At 37.4% G+C, this 18,744-nt stretch overlaps 1 protein-coding gene across 5 annotated transcripts in view; it reads left to right on the top strand.

Moving 5' to 3' along the window:
- The window catches only part of LOC120535398 (cyclic nucleotide-gated cation channel beta-1-like), a 109,058-nt gene that overhangs the window by 57,928 nt on the left and 32,386 nt on the right, over positions 1 to 18,744 (top strand). For all 5 annotated transcript variants that reach the window (XM_039763221.1, XM_039763219.1, XM_039763217.1 and 2 more), the window contains exons 4-8: positions 9,606 to 9,698; positions 10,812 to 10,969; positions 11,343 to 11,528; positions 12,996 to 13,204; positions 18,465 to 18,515. In XM_039763221.1, coding sequence (XP_039619155.1) covers positions 9,606 to 9,698; positions 10,812 to 10,969; positions 11,343 to 11,528; positions 12,996 to 13,204; positions 18,465 to 18,515 — 697 coding nt within the window. The remainder of the gene's footprint in view (positions 1 to 9,605; positions 9,699 to 10,811; positions 10,970 to 11,342; positions 11,529 to 12,995; positions 13,205 to 18,464; positions 18,516 to 18,744) is intronic.

Genomic DNA, 18,744 nt, shown 5'->3' with positions numbered 1-18,744 from the left:
CTTTCCACTCAGCTGATCAGCTGCCTTTCCTCTTCTTGGGATGCCATTAGACAGTCAGTTTATTTTGATGGTTTTATTTGCCACGCTGTCATCTGGTTTTTCCTGTCGGGATCATAATGCTACAGTATTTTATTGTTTCACCCCACACCTAACATAGGCCCTTTGCTTCCTACATTTGGATGTATGACTGCACATCACCCAGACCTATGGACTTGAAGATAATAAAAAACTCTGCTCACAATTCATTCTTTAAATTTGTGAAAATATACAAATATGGTGATTTTACTTATGGATCTTAGGGAGCAACACTAGTTATAACCAACAAGGGAACCTACCGGAGTGAAGCAGGACTTTATAAGACTCTGAACTATTTAAAGAAAAGAAATGGGAAGTTCCCTTTAGTATATACTGTATGTTTATACATTTATAGGGTTATTATTGTCACATGTACAGAGTACAATGATTCTTATATCTACAAATATTCTTTATATCTACTAATCAACATGCAACATGCTCCCACTTTCTGACATCATGATTAATGAGTAGAGCTACTTTACCGCAAAATTTCTGTCTTAGTTACCTGAAAAACTTTACAACATCGCTGGAGAACATGGTGGAGAGTTCTACTGCAGGATACTAGACAAAACAACATGTCAGAGACTATTTTTGTGCATATATAGCGAATATTGCACAGAGAAACAGGAACCTCAGCAGAGAGAGCTCTTAAGTATTTTGTTTGAGAGCCTCCACATGCCATCTGGGATCCCAGAAATGTCTGCTGTGGTATAGGCTCAAAAGGAACATCTAGACTCCATACTAGTTGGCTTGGAACCAGCGGGTGAGTAATTGGTAAAGGCTCAACAGACAGAAGGAAGAGAGGCCGGAATGGGAGAGGTGAAAACAGAGTGTTGCGTGAGTACTGTGCACACTTGGACCAGCCATTCTTCATGGCAGGTAGGATCAAACCCCTGTACAGGTACAAAATGTGGGCACACTGGGTCTTTGTTATTTTATTTTCCCTTTTCTTTTATACTTTTTTCATGTACCAGTCTAATTAAACCCTTTTATATTTTACACCTTTGGCATCCTAAGTGGTTATTGTAATGAACACCTTGTAGAGGGTAAAGGAAATTTGAGTGAAGCAGGTATACTTTAAGCACAAGATGGAAGTCAGTACCCAACACTCTATCCAAACTAAATCATCATCAAGCCATAAACTGGAATCAAACTAAAAATAAAAAAATACAAAGTTTTTACACCACCTTGTTTTTTATCTTTAACTATAATAATCTTAGAGGTTTGTTATCTAGTGTTTGGAAACTGAATGCTTTGCACCACCATTTTCAGTAAAGTTCATGTCATTACATAATAGGTTGTGTAGACATCTAACCACAGGACCAGCAACAACACCTCCACTATAAGCAATATGGCGGCAGCTATTAGAAATGTTAAAACAATAGTAGTGCTCATCGCAAAAGATTAAAATTTTAAAGAGAAAGAAACATGTTGAGGAATTCCAGAAATGGGAGAACCACAATGGACAATGCTGGAATGTAGATTCACTACTTTTCATGGACTGCTTAAGAGCATTCCTATGGTAATTTCTATGTATGACGTATACATTTCCTGTTTTTCCCATTGATAATCTCTCTCTACTCATTAAGCCATTACCTTTGGCAGCTCTGCTATCTGATGGCTTACATGGTCAGGAACAATCATATTTCACATCCACTCTGCCACCTGACGGTATTCCTTAATGGTAATGCACAATATTAATACTATATCCTGTATAGATCATGTTGTTTTTCTTTTGTCATGTTAAAATATCCTGCAGTATGGTGCTCATGTATACATATACAGTATGCTTTGTCAGATTGTTGATCTCTTTTGTATCCACACTACTGAAGTTCTTTGTTGGGACATCCATGGTGTTCTTTATGTATATCTGATAGTGTTCTGCATCAGACTGCTAAATTTCATTTTAGTTTTTCTTTAAAAGATGTTCATGTTGCATTATCACATGGTATGCACATGTGCTGGTTTTCTCAGTCAGGATTGTAATTTGTGTTTATATCTGATAATCTACTAAAAACTACATTTTTTTGAGACCATTCTGAGACAAGCTAGGCTGTGTTGCAGTAGGAAGCGATTATAGGGGGTCAAGCAGTTTAATTTAAATGGACTCTCATCAGTGGAGTTGAAGAAACAAGTAAATAGAAAGGATATTCTGAAGAGAGAAACTCTTCAACAATCTCTTTAGTTGCTGTTTTGTATTCACCATTTTCCTTTTCCTGTTCCACAGTTGTTTTGCTGCTTCAATTTTCTTTTGTTCTTTTACAAACAAACCAGGTGACAGTTAAGGTCTTCCGAGAGCTGCTCATGTATTTTCTATGCAGCATCTTTGTTATTAGAAATCAAGGCTTTTCTTGGTTTCCTTTTATTAAGAGTAGTTTTAAAATAGACAGAAATCTTTTTTCCGGCTCCAGCAGACCCCCATGACCCTGTACTTAGGATATAGCGGGTTGGATAATGGATGGATGGATGTTGTCTGGACCCCCATTCTGGACCCAGGCTGTGGAAATGTTTGTCTCTGGCTGTCCAGGGTTTATTTGTTTTTTCCACTCTCTCTTGATGAGTTTCACTGCTGTCTTAACAGCTTTTTCTTGCATTAGCTGATGGGTATTGTGTCAGGCTTTGGCAACCTTAACCGCTATTCCCCTTGAAATGGCCGAATGAGTCATGAAATAGGTGTGATGAACCTGGTTACATCTTTGCCCAATCCATTTGTTTGGCAGATTTTCATCAAAATAGGCTCCTACATCAGGATAGTAAGTGGGAAAGTGCTCCATGCTGCCGGACATAAAACTGGTCCATATTGCCAAATTCTTCTCGAATGCGTGGCATGTTAGATTCCTGCAGCAAGTTCAAATTAACGGCACCAGTTGCAGTGTTGTCTTAATACACTTTTGTATACGTGTGTATACATTTTTGGGACACCCTGTATATCTAGAGTTATAAAATGTGCTGCGTCCATGCCCAGACCTAATGTGACCTTGTGTCCACAAGAGGGCGACAATGTCCGATTAACAGAGGAAACGAGTAACACAAAGAAAGACATCAGTGCATAATGTCATTGAAACAGACAGACCATTGCAACATTGTGCAAAGTTTAATAAGTGGGCATTTTTCTATATATAGGACATTTTACTATACTAGTACATACATGTACATTGTATAAATAGTGGGGTGGCGCAGTGGTAGCGCTGCTGCCTCGTAGTTAGGAGACGCAGGTTCGCTTCCCGGGTCCTCCCTGCATGGAGTTTGTATGTTCTCCCCGTGTCTGCATGGGTTTCCTCCGGGTGCTCCAGTTTCCTCCCACAGTCCAAAGACATGCAGGTTAGGTGCATTGGTGATTCCACAATTGAGCTTGAAAGTTTGTGAACCCTTTAGAATTTTCTATATTTCAGCATAAATATGACCTAATACAACATCAGATTTTCACTCAAGTCCTAAAAGTAGATAAAGAGAAACCAGTTAAACAAATGATACAAAAATATTATACTTGGTCATTTATTTATTAAGGAAAATGATCGAATATTACATATTTGTGGGTGGCAAAATTATGTGAACCTCTAGGATTAGCAGTGGGATGACAATCAGATGTGAGTGGGCACCCTGTGTTATTTAAAGAACAGGGATCTATCAAAGTCTGCTCTTCACAACACATGTTTGTGGAAGTGTATGATGGCATGAACAAAGGAGATTTCTGAGGACCTCAGAAAAAGAGTTGTTGATGCTCATCATGGAAAAGGTTACAAAAATAACTCTAAAGAGTTTGGACTCCACCAATCCACAGTCGGACAGATTGTGTGCAAATGGAGGAAATTCCACACCATTGTTACCCTCCCCAGGAGTGGTTGACCTACAAAGATCACTCCAAGAGCAAGGAGAAAGTCACGCTCTCTAAAAAAATCATTGCTGCTCATCTGCAGTTTGCTAAAGATCATGTGGACAAACCAGAAGGCTATTGGAAGAATGTTTTGTGGACGGATGAGACCAAAATAGAACTTTTTGGATGAAATGATAAGCGTTATGTTTGGAGAACGGAAAACACTGCATTTCACCATAAGAACCTTATCCCATCTGTGAAACATGGCGGTGGTAATATCGTGGTTTGGGCCAGTTTTGCTGCATCTGGGCCAGGACGGCTTGCCTTCATTGATGAAACAATGAATTCTGAATTATATCAGAGAATTCTAAAGGAAAATGTCAGGACATCTGTCCATGAACTGAATCTCAAGAGAAGGTGGGTCATGCAGCAAGACATCGACCCTAAGCACACAAGTTGTTCTACCAAAGAACGGTTAAAGAAGAATAAAGTTAATGTTTTGGAATGGCCAAGTCAAAGTCCTGACCTTAATCCAATCGAAATGTTGTGGAAGGACCTGAAATGAGCAGTTCATGTGAGGAAACCCACCAACATCCCAGAGTTGAAGCTGTTCTGTATGGAGGAATAGGCTAAAATTCCTCCAAGCCGGTGTGCAGGAATGATCAAAAGTCACAGGAAACGTTTAGTTGAAGTTATTGCTGTAAAGGGGGGGGGTCACACCAGACACTGAAAGCAAAGGTTCACATACTTTTGCCACTCATAAATATGTAATATTCGATCATTTTCCTCAATAAATAAATGACCAAATATAATATTTTTGTCTCATTTGTTTAACTGGTTTCTCTTTATCTACTTTTAGGACTTGAGTGAAAATGTGATGATGTTTTAGGTCATATTTATGCAGAAATATAGAAAATTCGAAAGGGTTCACAAACTTTCAAGCACAACTGTAAATTGTCCCTAGTGTGTGCTTGGTGGGTGGGGGTGTGTGCCTTGCGTTGGGCTGTAGTTAGGATATAGTGGGTTGGATAATGGATGGATGGATGTATAAACAGTGTATACAATATACTGTATATGTTCTTAGTTTTTCCATGTATCACTTTATGTTTATGTGTTACTCATTTATTGCTTACTTACTATTTTTGTCTTATTCTGCTCATAATTGTCTCCATATCTTATTCTTTCTTAACCAATCCAACACCTCATAAAGGTTGAGTTCAAAGTAGGGGCAGTGATTTAAAGATCAATGGTGCACTTGTCAATGTCTTACAACCAATAGCAAGACTGTGGTTACAATGGATAAACCATCTATGTCAGAAAAGTCACCCCAAAGCCCCCCTGTTACACATATCCACCATACTGAACTTTATCAAACTGAATGTGATTCTTAAGATAACCATTTTGAAATATTATCGTTAATGTTGCCTTAACAAATTCAATAACTTTTGCTAGCCAGCACAATATTGCTTTATTTGTTTTTTTGGTTGTGTCCTGAACGTTTAAAGTGCACAGTATGGAGGATTTTTTTTCAAAAGAGACCCTGGGTGCTGTCTTTTTATTGGTGCTGCTATTCACTGCCAGTATTTTAGTGAGTTTTTTGCAGATGTGTATTCTCATCCCAAGTAGCCAGACTAATCCAACTCTAAACTAAAAGCTGTCTATCACATCGTTAATAGGCATCAGTGAGGTCATGGTCTAGTTACCTTACTTGGCTACCAAGTAGACCTAACATCCCTGAACATAAAATGCTTCTGAGCTTCCTGTATCCAGAGCTGTCTAGGAAGTATAATGCACAATTTGGATGTCACTGCTTACTTCCAAAACATTGCTGCGTTCCTTAATGCATTAGCAGTGAATATGAGTTTGTCTTCAAAGAATAAAGATGAACATATGTGAGCTGCCTATTTTCCAAACACACAGTGTCCTCCGCCTGCCTTTCCAAATCAGGGTAATTAGAAATCCACTTCCTGGACACCAGCACTTTGCTAAAGGCTTTCATAACTTAAATCATATATTATTTTCAAGGAAAGTGTTCAGCCTTTAGACATATACTGACTCAAAAATGATAAAGGGACAAATCTACACCTTACCCCATCCAGCACCGCTGACCCTGTAAGCTCCTGTATCTTCTGCCCAGTTGTGCTAGCAAGTATAAGAGCCATGCTGCTGCAGCATGTCTGTAGAAGACTTAGGAAATGTCTTTCGCAAATAGTAACATGTCATGGATGCACAATCCAGATTAGGGCCAAGAAATGCAGTCTACTGTTATCCCAGATGTGGGATTGCAGGAAGGAAGTTGCATTTTCCTTTTGTTTTGACTCCACTGCTAAGTCTGGTGCCCCATTAGCTTAAACATAAATTGAAACCTCCGGTGGCATACAATTTGTCACAATGAAACCTCTAAAAAGTCTGTCTGACCTCCACAAAAATAACCCAAGTGTATTGCATTGGCATGGAGTACACTCTGAGATCAGGAGTTGTAAATAAACATATTTTTGTAAACAGACATATTATGAATATTCAAGCTGTGCAAAGAAAGTTAAGATAAAAATTATAGACAATATGAGCCATTTAAGGATGTAGAATGTATTCAATGAATGACTCTTAGTCAGCTGCTTCTTCTAATTTTAAAAAAGAGTCTCCATGTTGTGAAGACCAGCCTCAACCACGAACAGACACCAAGACAGCTTCGACAAAAACACACTCTTTTATTGTTCTTCTTCCATCCATCCATTATCCAACCCGCTATATCCTAGCTACAGGGTCACGGGGGTCTGCAGGAGCCAATTCCAGCCAACACAGGGCGTAAGGCAGGAAACAAACCCCGGGCAGGGTGCCAGCCCACTGCAGGTTCTTCTTCCAATACAGCACAAATCACTCACAGTCCTTATTACTTTCTTCGCCTGCTGCCTGCACTCCTCTCTCGCAAAGCTCCGTCACACTACCTCCCAACTCCAGCTCCTTGAGTGGTGGCTGCAGACTCCTCTTGTAGCCCACCCAGAAGTGCTTCAGGTGGTAATTAGCCTAATTAGGCTGCACTTCCGGGTGTGGCTGTATCACAGCCCAGACAGGCTTGTTAAGTTGTTCAGCTCCTCCTGGCAGTGGCCATGGAGCCCAAAAGGCATGAGCTGCGGTGTTCCTCGATTGTGTCCCCAATACTGCCCATGGGGGCTGCCACCAAGTGTTCCGGGGAACATAATGAACCTCCCATGGCAGCTTTCCCGGATTCAGTGCCAAAGGAGCGTCCTGATCGGGCACAGGTCCCAGCCATCCACCACAATGTTTACTGTTTATGTTAAAGTGAATCAGGGTGGATGTTTTCTGTGAAAGGTGCTATAAAGAACCCTGGAGGAACAGACTTGGGGGGCAGAGACACCAGGGCCAGCTTGGTGGAACTTGTATAGACCACCATTGAGCAAAAGAACTGGCGATTTGCAATGGCGTATGCTGCACGGCATCATTGCTGTCGATTCTTATGTCTCACTGACTGATTCTTCTGGAGTCTTTCACTGTTTTCTTTTCTGTATTAGACTTCGACCTCTTTTAAATGAACTCTTAACTCTGTTTTTAGTGTTCTTAGCTTGCCTTTTAATGATTGTGTATTTATTGTGTATGGTTGTATCAGGAATAAGTGCAATCAGGATGAATATCAGTTTGGGAATTTCCTCATTGGATATACCAAGCTGGCCATTTATAAATCAAGAAGAGAGAAAGTCAAATCAGATACGCAATGTAACATCATGACGATATTTCAGGGACTTGTGAAAGCCAGAGTGTATTTAGAATATAAATTCTACAAAATGACCACAAAAGTGAATTCTTTTGTAAAAAGATGATATGTTCATGAGGCAATTTGTAAACTTATTTTTTCTTATTTGAAATGTGAATTGGGTATTGTTTTCTTTTTGGGGTTTTCCTTTGTTTTCTTTTCTTATGATAATGTAAATTATTTGTTGTTTATTAATTAATAAAGTTCAATTCATAACTCAAAACTTTCTTTCTTTCTTTTTTCTACATGCTCCTCTGTATTTATCCATGTGTTAGAACCCATAAAGAACACAGGCTGATGAATTTCTAAACTACAATGCATGAAGAATCCATCTTCTCCTTCTCATTTTGCTTATGTTTTCCCACTAATGCCATCATTTCAGTAGTCTGGTTTTGTTTACATCACACAGGTGCGGCATACAGTATATTGTAAATATGATACCATGACTTTGAGGAGATTATAAAGCAAACCAACACCCAAATGTATTACTAAACTTGAATGTATCCAATTAAAAGAAATTAAATTACCTCTAAATGTACTCTCTTACATGTCACAAGTACAGACACATTAGAAAAGGCCTTAGGAAAGAAGAAACACTATGAGCAACCATCTCTCGGCCCAACGCCCAGTAAGCCATTATGTCTTTAATAACTGACAAATTTATTTTATAGAAATAATTATTTTAATTGTTTTGATATTCCACCAAGAAATACATCATGTGAGGAGCTTATAATAAAACCTACACACCTGCTGATTCAATTTTCTTCTCAGTGCAGACAGACTTCTTCTATCAATATATAGAATTACAGACACAAACACACCGAGACATATTGATGAAGGTCGAAATGACACAACTTGCTTTCCCTGTCAAGCCTCTTAACACCAAACACTCCTTTGCTGCTGTCATTTGGTACACTTAATGTGCTGAGCAAAAATACAACATGGTTGGCACTTATGCCAAGGTCAAGTCCAACTTTTATAACAACAAGAAGCTCCCTTAATGTTTTGTTTGTCTTTGCTCTCTGAATGTGAAATAGGGTTTGAACTGCTGCTTACTAAGAAAGGTGACATAAAATAAAAAACAACCTAATGAACACCTCTTTGTGATTATACAGTTTCACAGTGAACATGATTAACCATAAAGCAATGTTTATTTTAAGAGTGAGAATTCTTCCGTGATGATGGACACAACTGGAATGAAAACAACCAAGGATCAGGGCCACTGTAATCAGTACATAATAAAAATCCACATTATGTTAATAAAATAACCCTCCGTAAGGACTAACACTGTCCTCAATAAGTATTTGTAATCTGTTTCTTTATATCAGCATCCTGATTTAGGGTGTTACTGAACAACCTTGGTACACCTGGAAAATGGCCTTTAATGATGATGATGATGGCTTGACAATGTGGCACTACACCTAAGTGACCATTTTGTGTGTAAATTCTCATCAGGCTTTTCTTTTATTACGTTACTTTTGCCACCATCCAGCACCTTCCCAATTTGCCAATAGTGGGTTTTGGATAAAGTAAATCAAAGTCAACTTTGAATTAACACTACAACTACTATTACTACATTTCTAATACATTTTAATTACATAATGCCTTATAGTGCCAATTCTAATATTCAAAGTGCTTAATTTTGCTCAAAATCTGCTTTCGGGTTTCTCAGCTGCCATGATATTACAGGTTAAAGGTGAGATTGTAGCTCATTAGGAACACTGAAGCATTGCTAGCAATATTAATCTAATCTGTGATCTGCCTGACATAATATAAATGGTCATTTTAAATACATCTGGTGTATTTTCATGGATTAAATATAAAGTACATTTAATGTGTACTTTATTGGCTATTAGCATTTTATTAATTGTTCATCTGTGTTTCAGCAGTGACCTTTTTCTGTGCTGTTACAAAACCTCTTTATTTTTCATTTTTGGCCCTCCATAGGAAGAAGCTCTATTCACAAGGTGACAGTACTGACGATTGTGAGACACCAGTCCATGCTTGGCCTAGTCAGTCCAGCCTGCAAACCGATGACGGGTGAGTGCAAAAAAGAAAAATACAGAATAATAGACAGTGGAGAGGGCACTACTGAAAGATAATAAAATCCTACTGAAAGTCACATGCCAGTTCTTGTTTAATTGGTAGAACCACACCTTTAAAAAACTGAAGCACTCTTGTTCTCTAATATGCAATTCTAGAAGAAGTATGTCTAGCCAATTAAGTATTTTTTCCAGAGAACTTAGGCCAAGAAGACTTAAAAAGAACATTTAGTAAGAGATCTTCAATGTGTCAGTTGCACTGAAAGATAAATGATTGTGTTTTCTAAAGTAGAAAGGTGATTTGAGTTTAACTAAGGAGTGGCTCCATTGCTCACACTCATGCCTTAAAGCTCCAGTAGATGAAAGATTGATATTCAGCCTGCTATACTTACTGTCTTTGTGGAGTTTGTATGGTATGTCTGTGTCCATTTGGACTTGTTGATGGTATGTTATCACTGTTAGTAATATTATGATGCTGTGAGAAAAGCTTTAGCTTATCATGTACTTGAATTATAGCAAAGATCATTTTCTATCACTGTACAAGTTAGATCCTCAAACAGAGTATAAATAGTATTCTGTAACTGAGAGTGAGCTCGGCTATAGAGACTGCTACTTCTCATCTTTCCTGGTCATCAGTAGCACCACTGAGGGCCGGACACACAAGCGACTTCTCCAGCTGAGCAACACTGATGGCTTCATTGCATTCTATATGCTGGCACATTTATACTCAGATAATTATAAGGATTGCTTTTGTAAATTACTTCATCTTGACAAAATTATGTTTGTTTGTTTACTATACATCATTCATTTTGGTAACTGCACAAAAAAAGCATTAAAATATGCTTTACTGGCTGTAGAATTGCCAGTTATAAAATATGGGTTACTTAATTTGTGTTATTTCCCTGTCTATAACCAATTAACACATCTACTAAAAATCGAATGTCCAATTATCCTAACCACTGAGTTAAAGAGGTAATGAGGTTTTAGATTTTTTTTGGTTTGCTTTACAATTGTAGATAAATAGAGAACCATTATCCATAATTTAATATTTACATGATTAAATAGCTTTCTGAGTGTAACATGCAAAATACTGAATGCTTTTGATTTGTAGGGACAAAGAACGACCACCATCTGTGACCAGCCAATCCAGTGCAATTGTTACTGAGCGCCTTCAGGAGCTTGTCAGACTGTTCAAGGATAGGACAGAAAAAGTGAAGGAAAAACTAATAGACCCCGAGTCCTCCTCAGAAGATGAAAGCCCCTCAGCATGTGAGTAGATGATATTATGTAGCTTCCATTTCGCATGCTGTCTTTTGGAAAGAAACGAAAAAGAATCAGAAATGACAGCCAGGTCATGTAGAAGTTCAAACAGTGCAACACTGCACCATCACAATGGCACATTTTATGTGATGAATTTTGTAATAATAGGAAAAGCGTCTAAGCAAATGCCATACTGCATATCACAAAAAGACCAACAAAACAATGTGTAGCTGTAACAGGTTGGACAGATTCTTCATGTGCACACCTGCCAAATTCCCCCAAGACATTAAATTTGGTGTAAAAATTCCTGTTTAAGGGGAATATTTTCCCTTTATTCTTGAAGCTGTGTCCTTCACATGAATCTCTTGCTACTATTTTGTAGCTCCAGCAAAGCCAGCCCCTTCTGCTCCTGCACCACCGACAGAGGAGCCAAAACCGGAGGAAGGAAAAATAGCACCAAAGGAGGAAGAACATTACTGTGAAATGATGTGCTGCAAGTTCAAGACCATGCCCTGGATGCGACGGGCGAAGAAATGGAGTTTCCCTGATAGCATTGACCCATTTACCAGTAAGTCATCAGTTTTTGTTTATACACTTTGTAACTTTTATCCTACAAGAATGATAACATTTTATTTTTATGGTATAATCACCTACAGTATACAGAAATAAAAGACGAAGGATTAAATTCGAATTTATCAATCTGAAAGTTGCAAAGCCTCAAGAGTTTTCAAGGGTGACAGCTATGACACCCTTTACCTACTTATATCCAGATGTTGTATATATCCTAAGTGATAGTATTCATATATAGAGCCAAGGTGGTGGAAAGAGGTCATTTAATACAAGACATAACAGAAATGTAGCTACGGCTGAAAATAACTGAAGTCCCAGATCACATTTGGTAATTCTATTTGTCAGTTTCGCATTAATCAGTTCCAAATTTTTCATCTTGCCCTCAGAGTATTACTCCAGGTTCACGTGACTTAACAGAGCTATCCCTTTCAATATGATAAACCTTCTAGGCAGAGCCATCACTTTGAATAATGCTGTCTGAGGAAAAGTGCATTTGTGCTGCCCATTACCCACCAACTCCCATATCCCCCCCCAACCACAAGCTTTATCCATATAAGGCATGAGATGATACTCTTAATTCACATATATTATTACCCATAAGTATACAGACTTCACAATATATTATATTTTCTAATTTTGGAAAAAATATAAAACCATTAAAGAAGATTAACTCTAAAACAACAAAAAGCAAAACAGACATTAAAACAATTCAGATTTTAATGTGGAAGTCATCCCATATGCTTCTCTAAACTCAGTCCTGCAAGTAAAGGCCATGGTGCAAACTTCACATTTTTAACAGACTTCAGTTGGGACTGACACCTAACATGGATTCCAGAAATTAGTAAAATTTTGCAAAATGGCATAATCAGAATATATACAATGTAATATGCATTCACACATAACATTGGAGGAGGATGAGGGTAAAAATGATAAGCTAATACATATACAAAATAATCCAGCAATAATAATAAAAACAATAATCCTCAAACTGGCATAGAAAAGGAGACAAAATATGGTAAAAGTAAAATTAAATAGGACTTTAAATGCTCTGCTAAACACTGATTTAATTCAAAGTATAAGCATCACTGAAATGGGCTTACATTAAAACTTGAATTAAAACTCCACAAACTCCATCCTCAGTTGTTCAGCACCATCAATGACTTGATGATTATACTCTTCAAATTCACTCCTTCTCCTGCCAAGCTTTTGCCAATTCTCGCAAAGGTAAGCTAAATGACCAACAGCTCCCAAACTACACAGGCAGGGTTGTGTTTCAGCATTTACAATACTAAAACAGACACTGTATGTGATACTAGAATTAACTATGAAATTGTCAAGATAAAGTTGGATTCTGGAGCATTTGTGGTTTCATAGTGCTCCACAATATTTATTGCATAAGGTCTTGCAAAGGATTTCTGTGCCAAGCTACATGGGCTGTGAACTTTTATTTTCCTGTCCTCCTCAGACCTCATTTATGTCCTGTGGCTGTTCTTTGTGACTTTGGCCTGGAATTGGAATGTGTGGTTGATCCCCGTAAGGTGCACTTACCCCTACCAGACCCCTGATAATATCTATATCTGGCTGGCTGTGGACTACTTGTGCGACTTCATCTACATCATTGATATGTTCCTCTTTCAGACACGTCTGCAGTTTGTGCGGAGCGGGGACATTATTGTGAGTATTTGTGACTTTAACTCTTTCTCTGTGGTTAACTTTCAAAAAGCAAAGGCAACAATGTGGTAGTCTCACTAAATATGCATTGCTGAGAGCATTACTGATTCAGCGTTCCTATTACTAAGCACCTCCATTAATTATCCATTACAAAGAGGTTTAAAATTAGCCAATCCCAAGCAGTGTGATTCAGAAAGTGTTATCTGAAACCAAAAAAGAGGACACTCCTTGACTGTGCATTCACAAGACGATAGAATCAAAAAGGCCTCTTTACCACATCAAAAAAGGAATACTTTTATGCTCTTTAAGCAAGACAGTGCTGTGGTTTATATGCAATAGATCTTAATTATTGGCATGCATCATCTTGTCTGGGATTTTCTTCTAGAAAATTATTCTAGTATTTTCCTTTCATGTACTGTACTATTTAGTGTTTGGACAGACAAGCAGATTATAATAAGAAGTTGAGTCAACATGCAACAGCATTCAGGTGATAGAAACTGAGTGAGTGAGTGTGCATGTTTGTGTGAATGAGCCCTGCAACGGATGAGCCCCCCTCCACTGTTTGTGTGAATGAGCCCTGCAACGGATGAGCCCCCCTCCACTGTTTCTTTCCCCTTTGCACATTGTAGTGCCAAAATAACCACAGACACCCTGCAACTCTCAAGAAGATAAGCAAGTGACAAAATGAATTGGTGACAGTACTGCATTAGCACAGTAAGGTATACAAACGTTTTAAGGCAAGGAAGACAGAATTTTCGATGTAATGTAGTTATAGTCACTAATCATGGTGTCAGAGAGTAGTGTTATATGGTATGTTCATTAAGAATTTGACTGTACTTTATATACATGATAGTATGAATCCTATGCGCCTGTGAAATGGATCTCCAAGCGCAGTCTTTTCAGGTGCCAATACCTTGTGAGGTGGTTATCAGAAAATAAACACAGTGTGACTGTAGCTACTTCATTACGTTGCTTGCACCAGTTGCACTCTTTTGTAAGATTTGTGTCCCTTTTCTGAGAAAAACTCAATAGTGCCAAAAATTTAAGTTAAGACCTTAGTAAAAATGATGTAAGGCCTTTATAAAAGTGCACCAGAGCAGGCCAGAATTTTTATTGGTCAATACAAATTAATCTCACACCAATCCAGCCAGCTCCTACAGTGCGGCCTAAGACTGCAGCCTACCAGGGCTAGAAATGGGGAAACTGACTTTAAACCGATCTATAATATCTATGATGTCACCCAAAGGAAAGGAAACCATAAAAAAAAGATTTGGCTCAAAGAGATAAACGGGCAAAGGAATCTTATAAATGAGTGTTTAATTAGAAAAAAAGGAAAATACAAAAAAAAAAGCTCAAAAGAGCAAAATGGAGTTGCCTAACAGGTTATCCACAGCAAACAAGTCCCAATACACAGTCTGAAATTGTGCCCAAAAAAAACCCCAGAAATTCCAAACAGAAAGCAATACTTTTAATGCACCTTAACAATTGTAATGTACCATCCCTAGACTTCCTCTGCTCTAACCTAAATAATCAGGAAAAGTGAGATTACGGTGGCCCTGCCCCTTGGGATACAACCCACAAGATACAAGAGAGATAATCTAACATAATATAAAATACAGAAACAGAATAGCTATACATTAACTAATTAAAGAAAACATAATCAAAGAACATTATTTTACATAAAACAAAATAAAAAAAACAGAAATAATGAAATATGAAAACAAATAATAAGAAAAACAATAAATATACCAAAAATAAACTTAAGCCAGGGAAGTAACACTGGCTGAACCTTAACAGTTGTAACTGTTGTAGTGCAAAATGAAGCTTCTTTACCTTGCAAATCAAAACTCAACTCAATTACCTTTTTTTCTTAGCCTACTATTCCTGTCATTCTCTAGTCATCTACCTCTGTGATGCTCTCCACATTCTCCAGACTAACATTTCAAGTTTAAATTCAAATTTAGTGCTATGTGTACAAAGTACAGTGAAGTTTTTACTTGCATATTTGACCAACAGTTCACCTCACTGTAGCACCATGACGTTCAAATTGGGACCTTAATGTGAAACCTCTGAATTAAACTAATTTTCTTATATAAAAATATACACACTGCTAATGAATTACATTAGCTCATTGTGAACACTGTTTGATTTCATCCCTTCCTTGAGTCATATACTTGATGTCAGGAGTAAAGATTTGGCCCCAGGTTATAATATACTCGTATATACTGTATCTTTAAAAATAAAATTATAATGTGAGGTCAAATGGTTCTTGAAAATGCTTAAATCACAATCAGATAAATTCAGCCACCCTACTTCATACTGTGTGCTGCTCCCAAATAGGAACTTCAGGGCAGAGTTTTCATATATGACAGCTAAGGAATAAGCAGTAACAACAACAACAACAACATTTATTTATATAGCACATTTTCATACAAAAAAATGTAACTCAAAGTGCTTTACAAAATGAAGAATAGAAAAATAAAAGACACAGTAAGAAAACAAAATAAGTCAACATTAATTAACATAGAATAAGTAAGGTCCGATGGCCAGGGTGGACAGAACAAACAAAAAAAAAACTCCAGACGGCTGGAGAAAAAAAATAAAATCTGTAGGGATTCCAGACCATGAGACCACCCAGTCCTCTCTGGGCAATCTACCTAACATAAATGAAACAGTCCTCTTTTTGGATTTAGGGTTCTCATGGAAGGACTTGATGATGATGGTCACGTAGACTTCTGGCTTTCAGTCCATCAATGTTGGAGCATCATGATGCTTTGAGTAGGTGGTGATGGCACAGGCCGTCACCACAAAGAAACCGGAAAAAGAAACAGAAGAGAGAGTAGGGGTCAGTACGGATTTTAGAGCCACTATGAATAGTTATTGTGATGAATTGAACATACAGAGTATCAGGATTAAGTTAAAGTGAAGTTATAAAAAGGCCATGTTAAAGTAATGTGTTTTCAGCAGTGTTTTAAAGTGCTCCACTGTATCAGCCCGGCGAATTCCTATTGGCAGGCTATTCCAGATTTTAGGTGCATAACAGCAGAAGGCCGCCTCACCACTTCTTTTAAGTTTAGCTTTTCGAATTTTAAGGAGACACTCATTTGAGGATCTAAGGTTACGATTTGGAATATAAGGTGTCAGACATTCCGATATATAAGATGGAGCGCAATTATTTAAGGCTTTATAAACCATAAGCAGAATTTTAAAGTCAATCCTGAATGACACAGGTAGCCAGTGTAGTACAGTACAGTATCCTTTGTTCAAATGGAAGCAGTCAATATTGCCCACTTTCTAGCCAGATTAAATTTAACATATCTAAATATTTCTTTACATTCACAGCCCTGGTGACTTATAGTTGCTCAAGCTACTCGTCATTTACTGGCCTAACGTAACCTTCAAAATACCTATAAATCATCAATTTCTAACCAATGTGATGCAGATTCCCTGCCAGAGCAATCATTAAAACCATAAGCCAGAAACAAAATGGATATATCTAATAATTTAATTTATTTCAAACCAAAAGAAGAGTTCAATTGAATACTAACATCAAATAAGTCTCTGGAACAGATACATGTATTTTTATGACTACCTTTCTGGCCAATTACATTTCATCCATCCATTTCCTGAATTTGCTCCTTCTACTAAAAAGTCTTTTCAGTTTGTTAAATCCTGTTTGCATTTTATAAATCTTTCTATATGTAATGTAAAGTTTACCAACTCACTCACTCATCAACAAAAACACTACTTCTTGTTTAATTAAAATGCTGAAATTTGGCAGGATGGTACATCTAGGTCAATAGGTATTTGCTAATAAATGTGGATATATTAATATTTAGGGTAAATTCCCCCACAGCAGAAAAACTAAATACCTCAAAATTAAAAAATTCCTCATGGATTTGATTGAAATTTGTTGAGGTTACAGAAAAAAACACAATTAGCCAAAACATGTTTTTTATTTTTGATGCATTTTCTCTTTGTCAAGATTATTAATATTAATATTTTGTTAACTGAAATACTCTCGACTGCTCTGAGAGAATTCTTTATGCAAATGAAGGATGCAGAATAGCACCACTAACTAATAGGCTGGATGGATGAGTGAAGATGGCGTGGTGTCCTGCACAGGAAAAAAGTGATGTGATCAGGTGAAATGTAAAGAGAAAGTTTGCCTCACCTCAAGGAGGATGCAGAGCACTGTTTTTTGCTGTTGACTAACGGCACTCTTAGATGCATACCGGCTCTCATCTTGGTTATCCGTTCAATTCCCTCGACCTCTAACCCTTGGCCATGGCATTGAAAAACGAACCTCCCCCGTGTCGCTGCAAACCCCAAGGGAGAAATGTTAGTTCTAGATATTTGCACTTGAATTTATAAAAGGGGAATCCACAGAAATGATGTCATGACACTCAAAGCTAATGGTTCACGCTCCACGCTCTTCACATTAATACATTAGTGCAACACATAGGGTACTGGCACTTATGTATATCTTCTTCAAGCACTGCATTGCATATACATTCATATCTGTAGACTTACACGGGGGACTACAACATGAAAAGCATGAAAAACATGAAAAGAAATACTGTACTTGAGGATGACACAAGTAAATGAAAATCATTAAGCTGTAATAATAATAATATATATTCAAATTTCACATTACTGTATTCCTACTAATTACCTGTATCAGTTCAAAAAAACACACTCCTCTAAAATTGTGTTTTGCAATGACCATTAACAAAATCCAAGTCACCAAGAAAAGAAGAAATTGATCTAATGCAGGAATGTTTCACTCATGTACAATAGTGTATTCTTAAGCTAAGCAGTGACCTAATAATAATATTATTATTACTTGTTATTTGACTGTTGTCTTTATCCAAGGTGACTTGCAATATTTTGAGACTGGGTACATTTCTTTTGCTTTCCCAATTGGTGCACTGGCAGGTGAAGTAACTTGCTCATGGTCTCAAAGTTTCGTTAGCAGGATTTGAACCCACAACCGCAGGGTTGTATAACACACTGCCTAACAATAATGTTAGCCATTGAGAGAAAAAAAAACTACAAATATTGCATACAGAAAAGCATGTAGTTAGTTACATAACAGTTCAAACATTTGATTAACTGATGGTATTATGACTAACACGCATTGTTATATGGAATTTCTCAGGCAAAGTCAGGTAACCCAACCTAGTTATAAAATAATTTCATAATTGCTTGCATGCAAATGGTGTACAAATTCTCCACCAATATAAATTTTATTTTGTTTCAGACTGATAAAAAAGAAATGAGAGACAATTATTTGAAATCCTTCAAATTCAAGGTAAGACCTGTTTTAATCCCAATAGTCTTCTGCAAAGTATTGCTATGGCGTTGCCTGTACTAGCCTTGATTGTAAATGGTATTATCACCAGATAACAAAACATGTAAGAGAAAAGGCTTCATTTAAATCAGTAACAAAAAACAATTTCTAGACTGCTTTACTATGGCCTTAAAAATATAACACCTGAAACTGTCAATGGGCACTGTTTGCCTGCTTCTCCTTTTACATT

The sequence above is a fragment of the Polypterus senegalus genome, chromosome 9 (genome assembly GCF_016835505.1).
Source record: "Polypterus senegalus isolate Bchr_013 chromosome 9, ASM1683550v1, whole genome shotgun sequence".
Lineage (NCBI taxonomy): Eukaryota > Metazoa > Chordata > Cladistia > Polypteriformes > Polypteridae > Polypterus > Polypterus senegalus.
The sequence above is the reverse complement of the archived record's forward strand: the minus strand, read 5'-3'. Positions and strand labels throughout refer to the sequence as shown.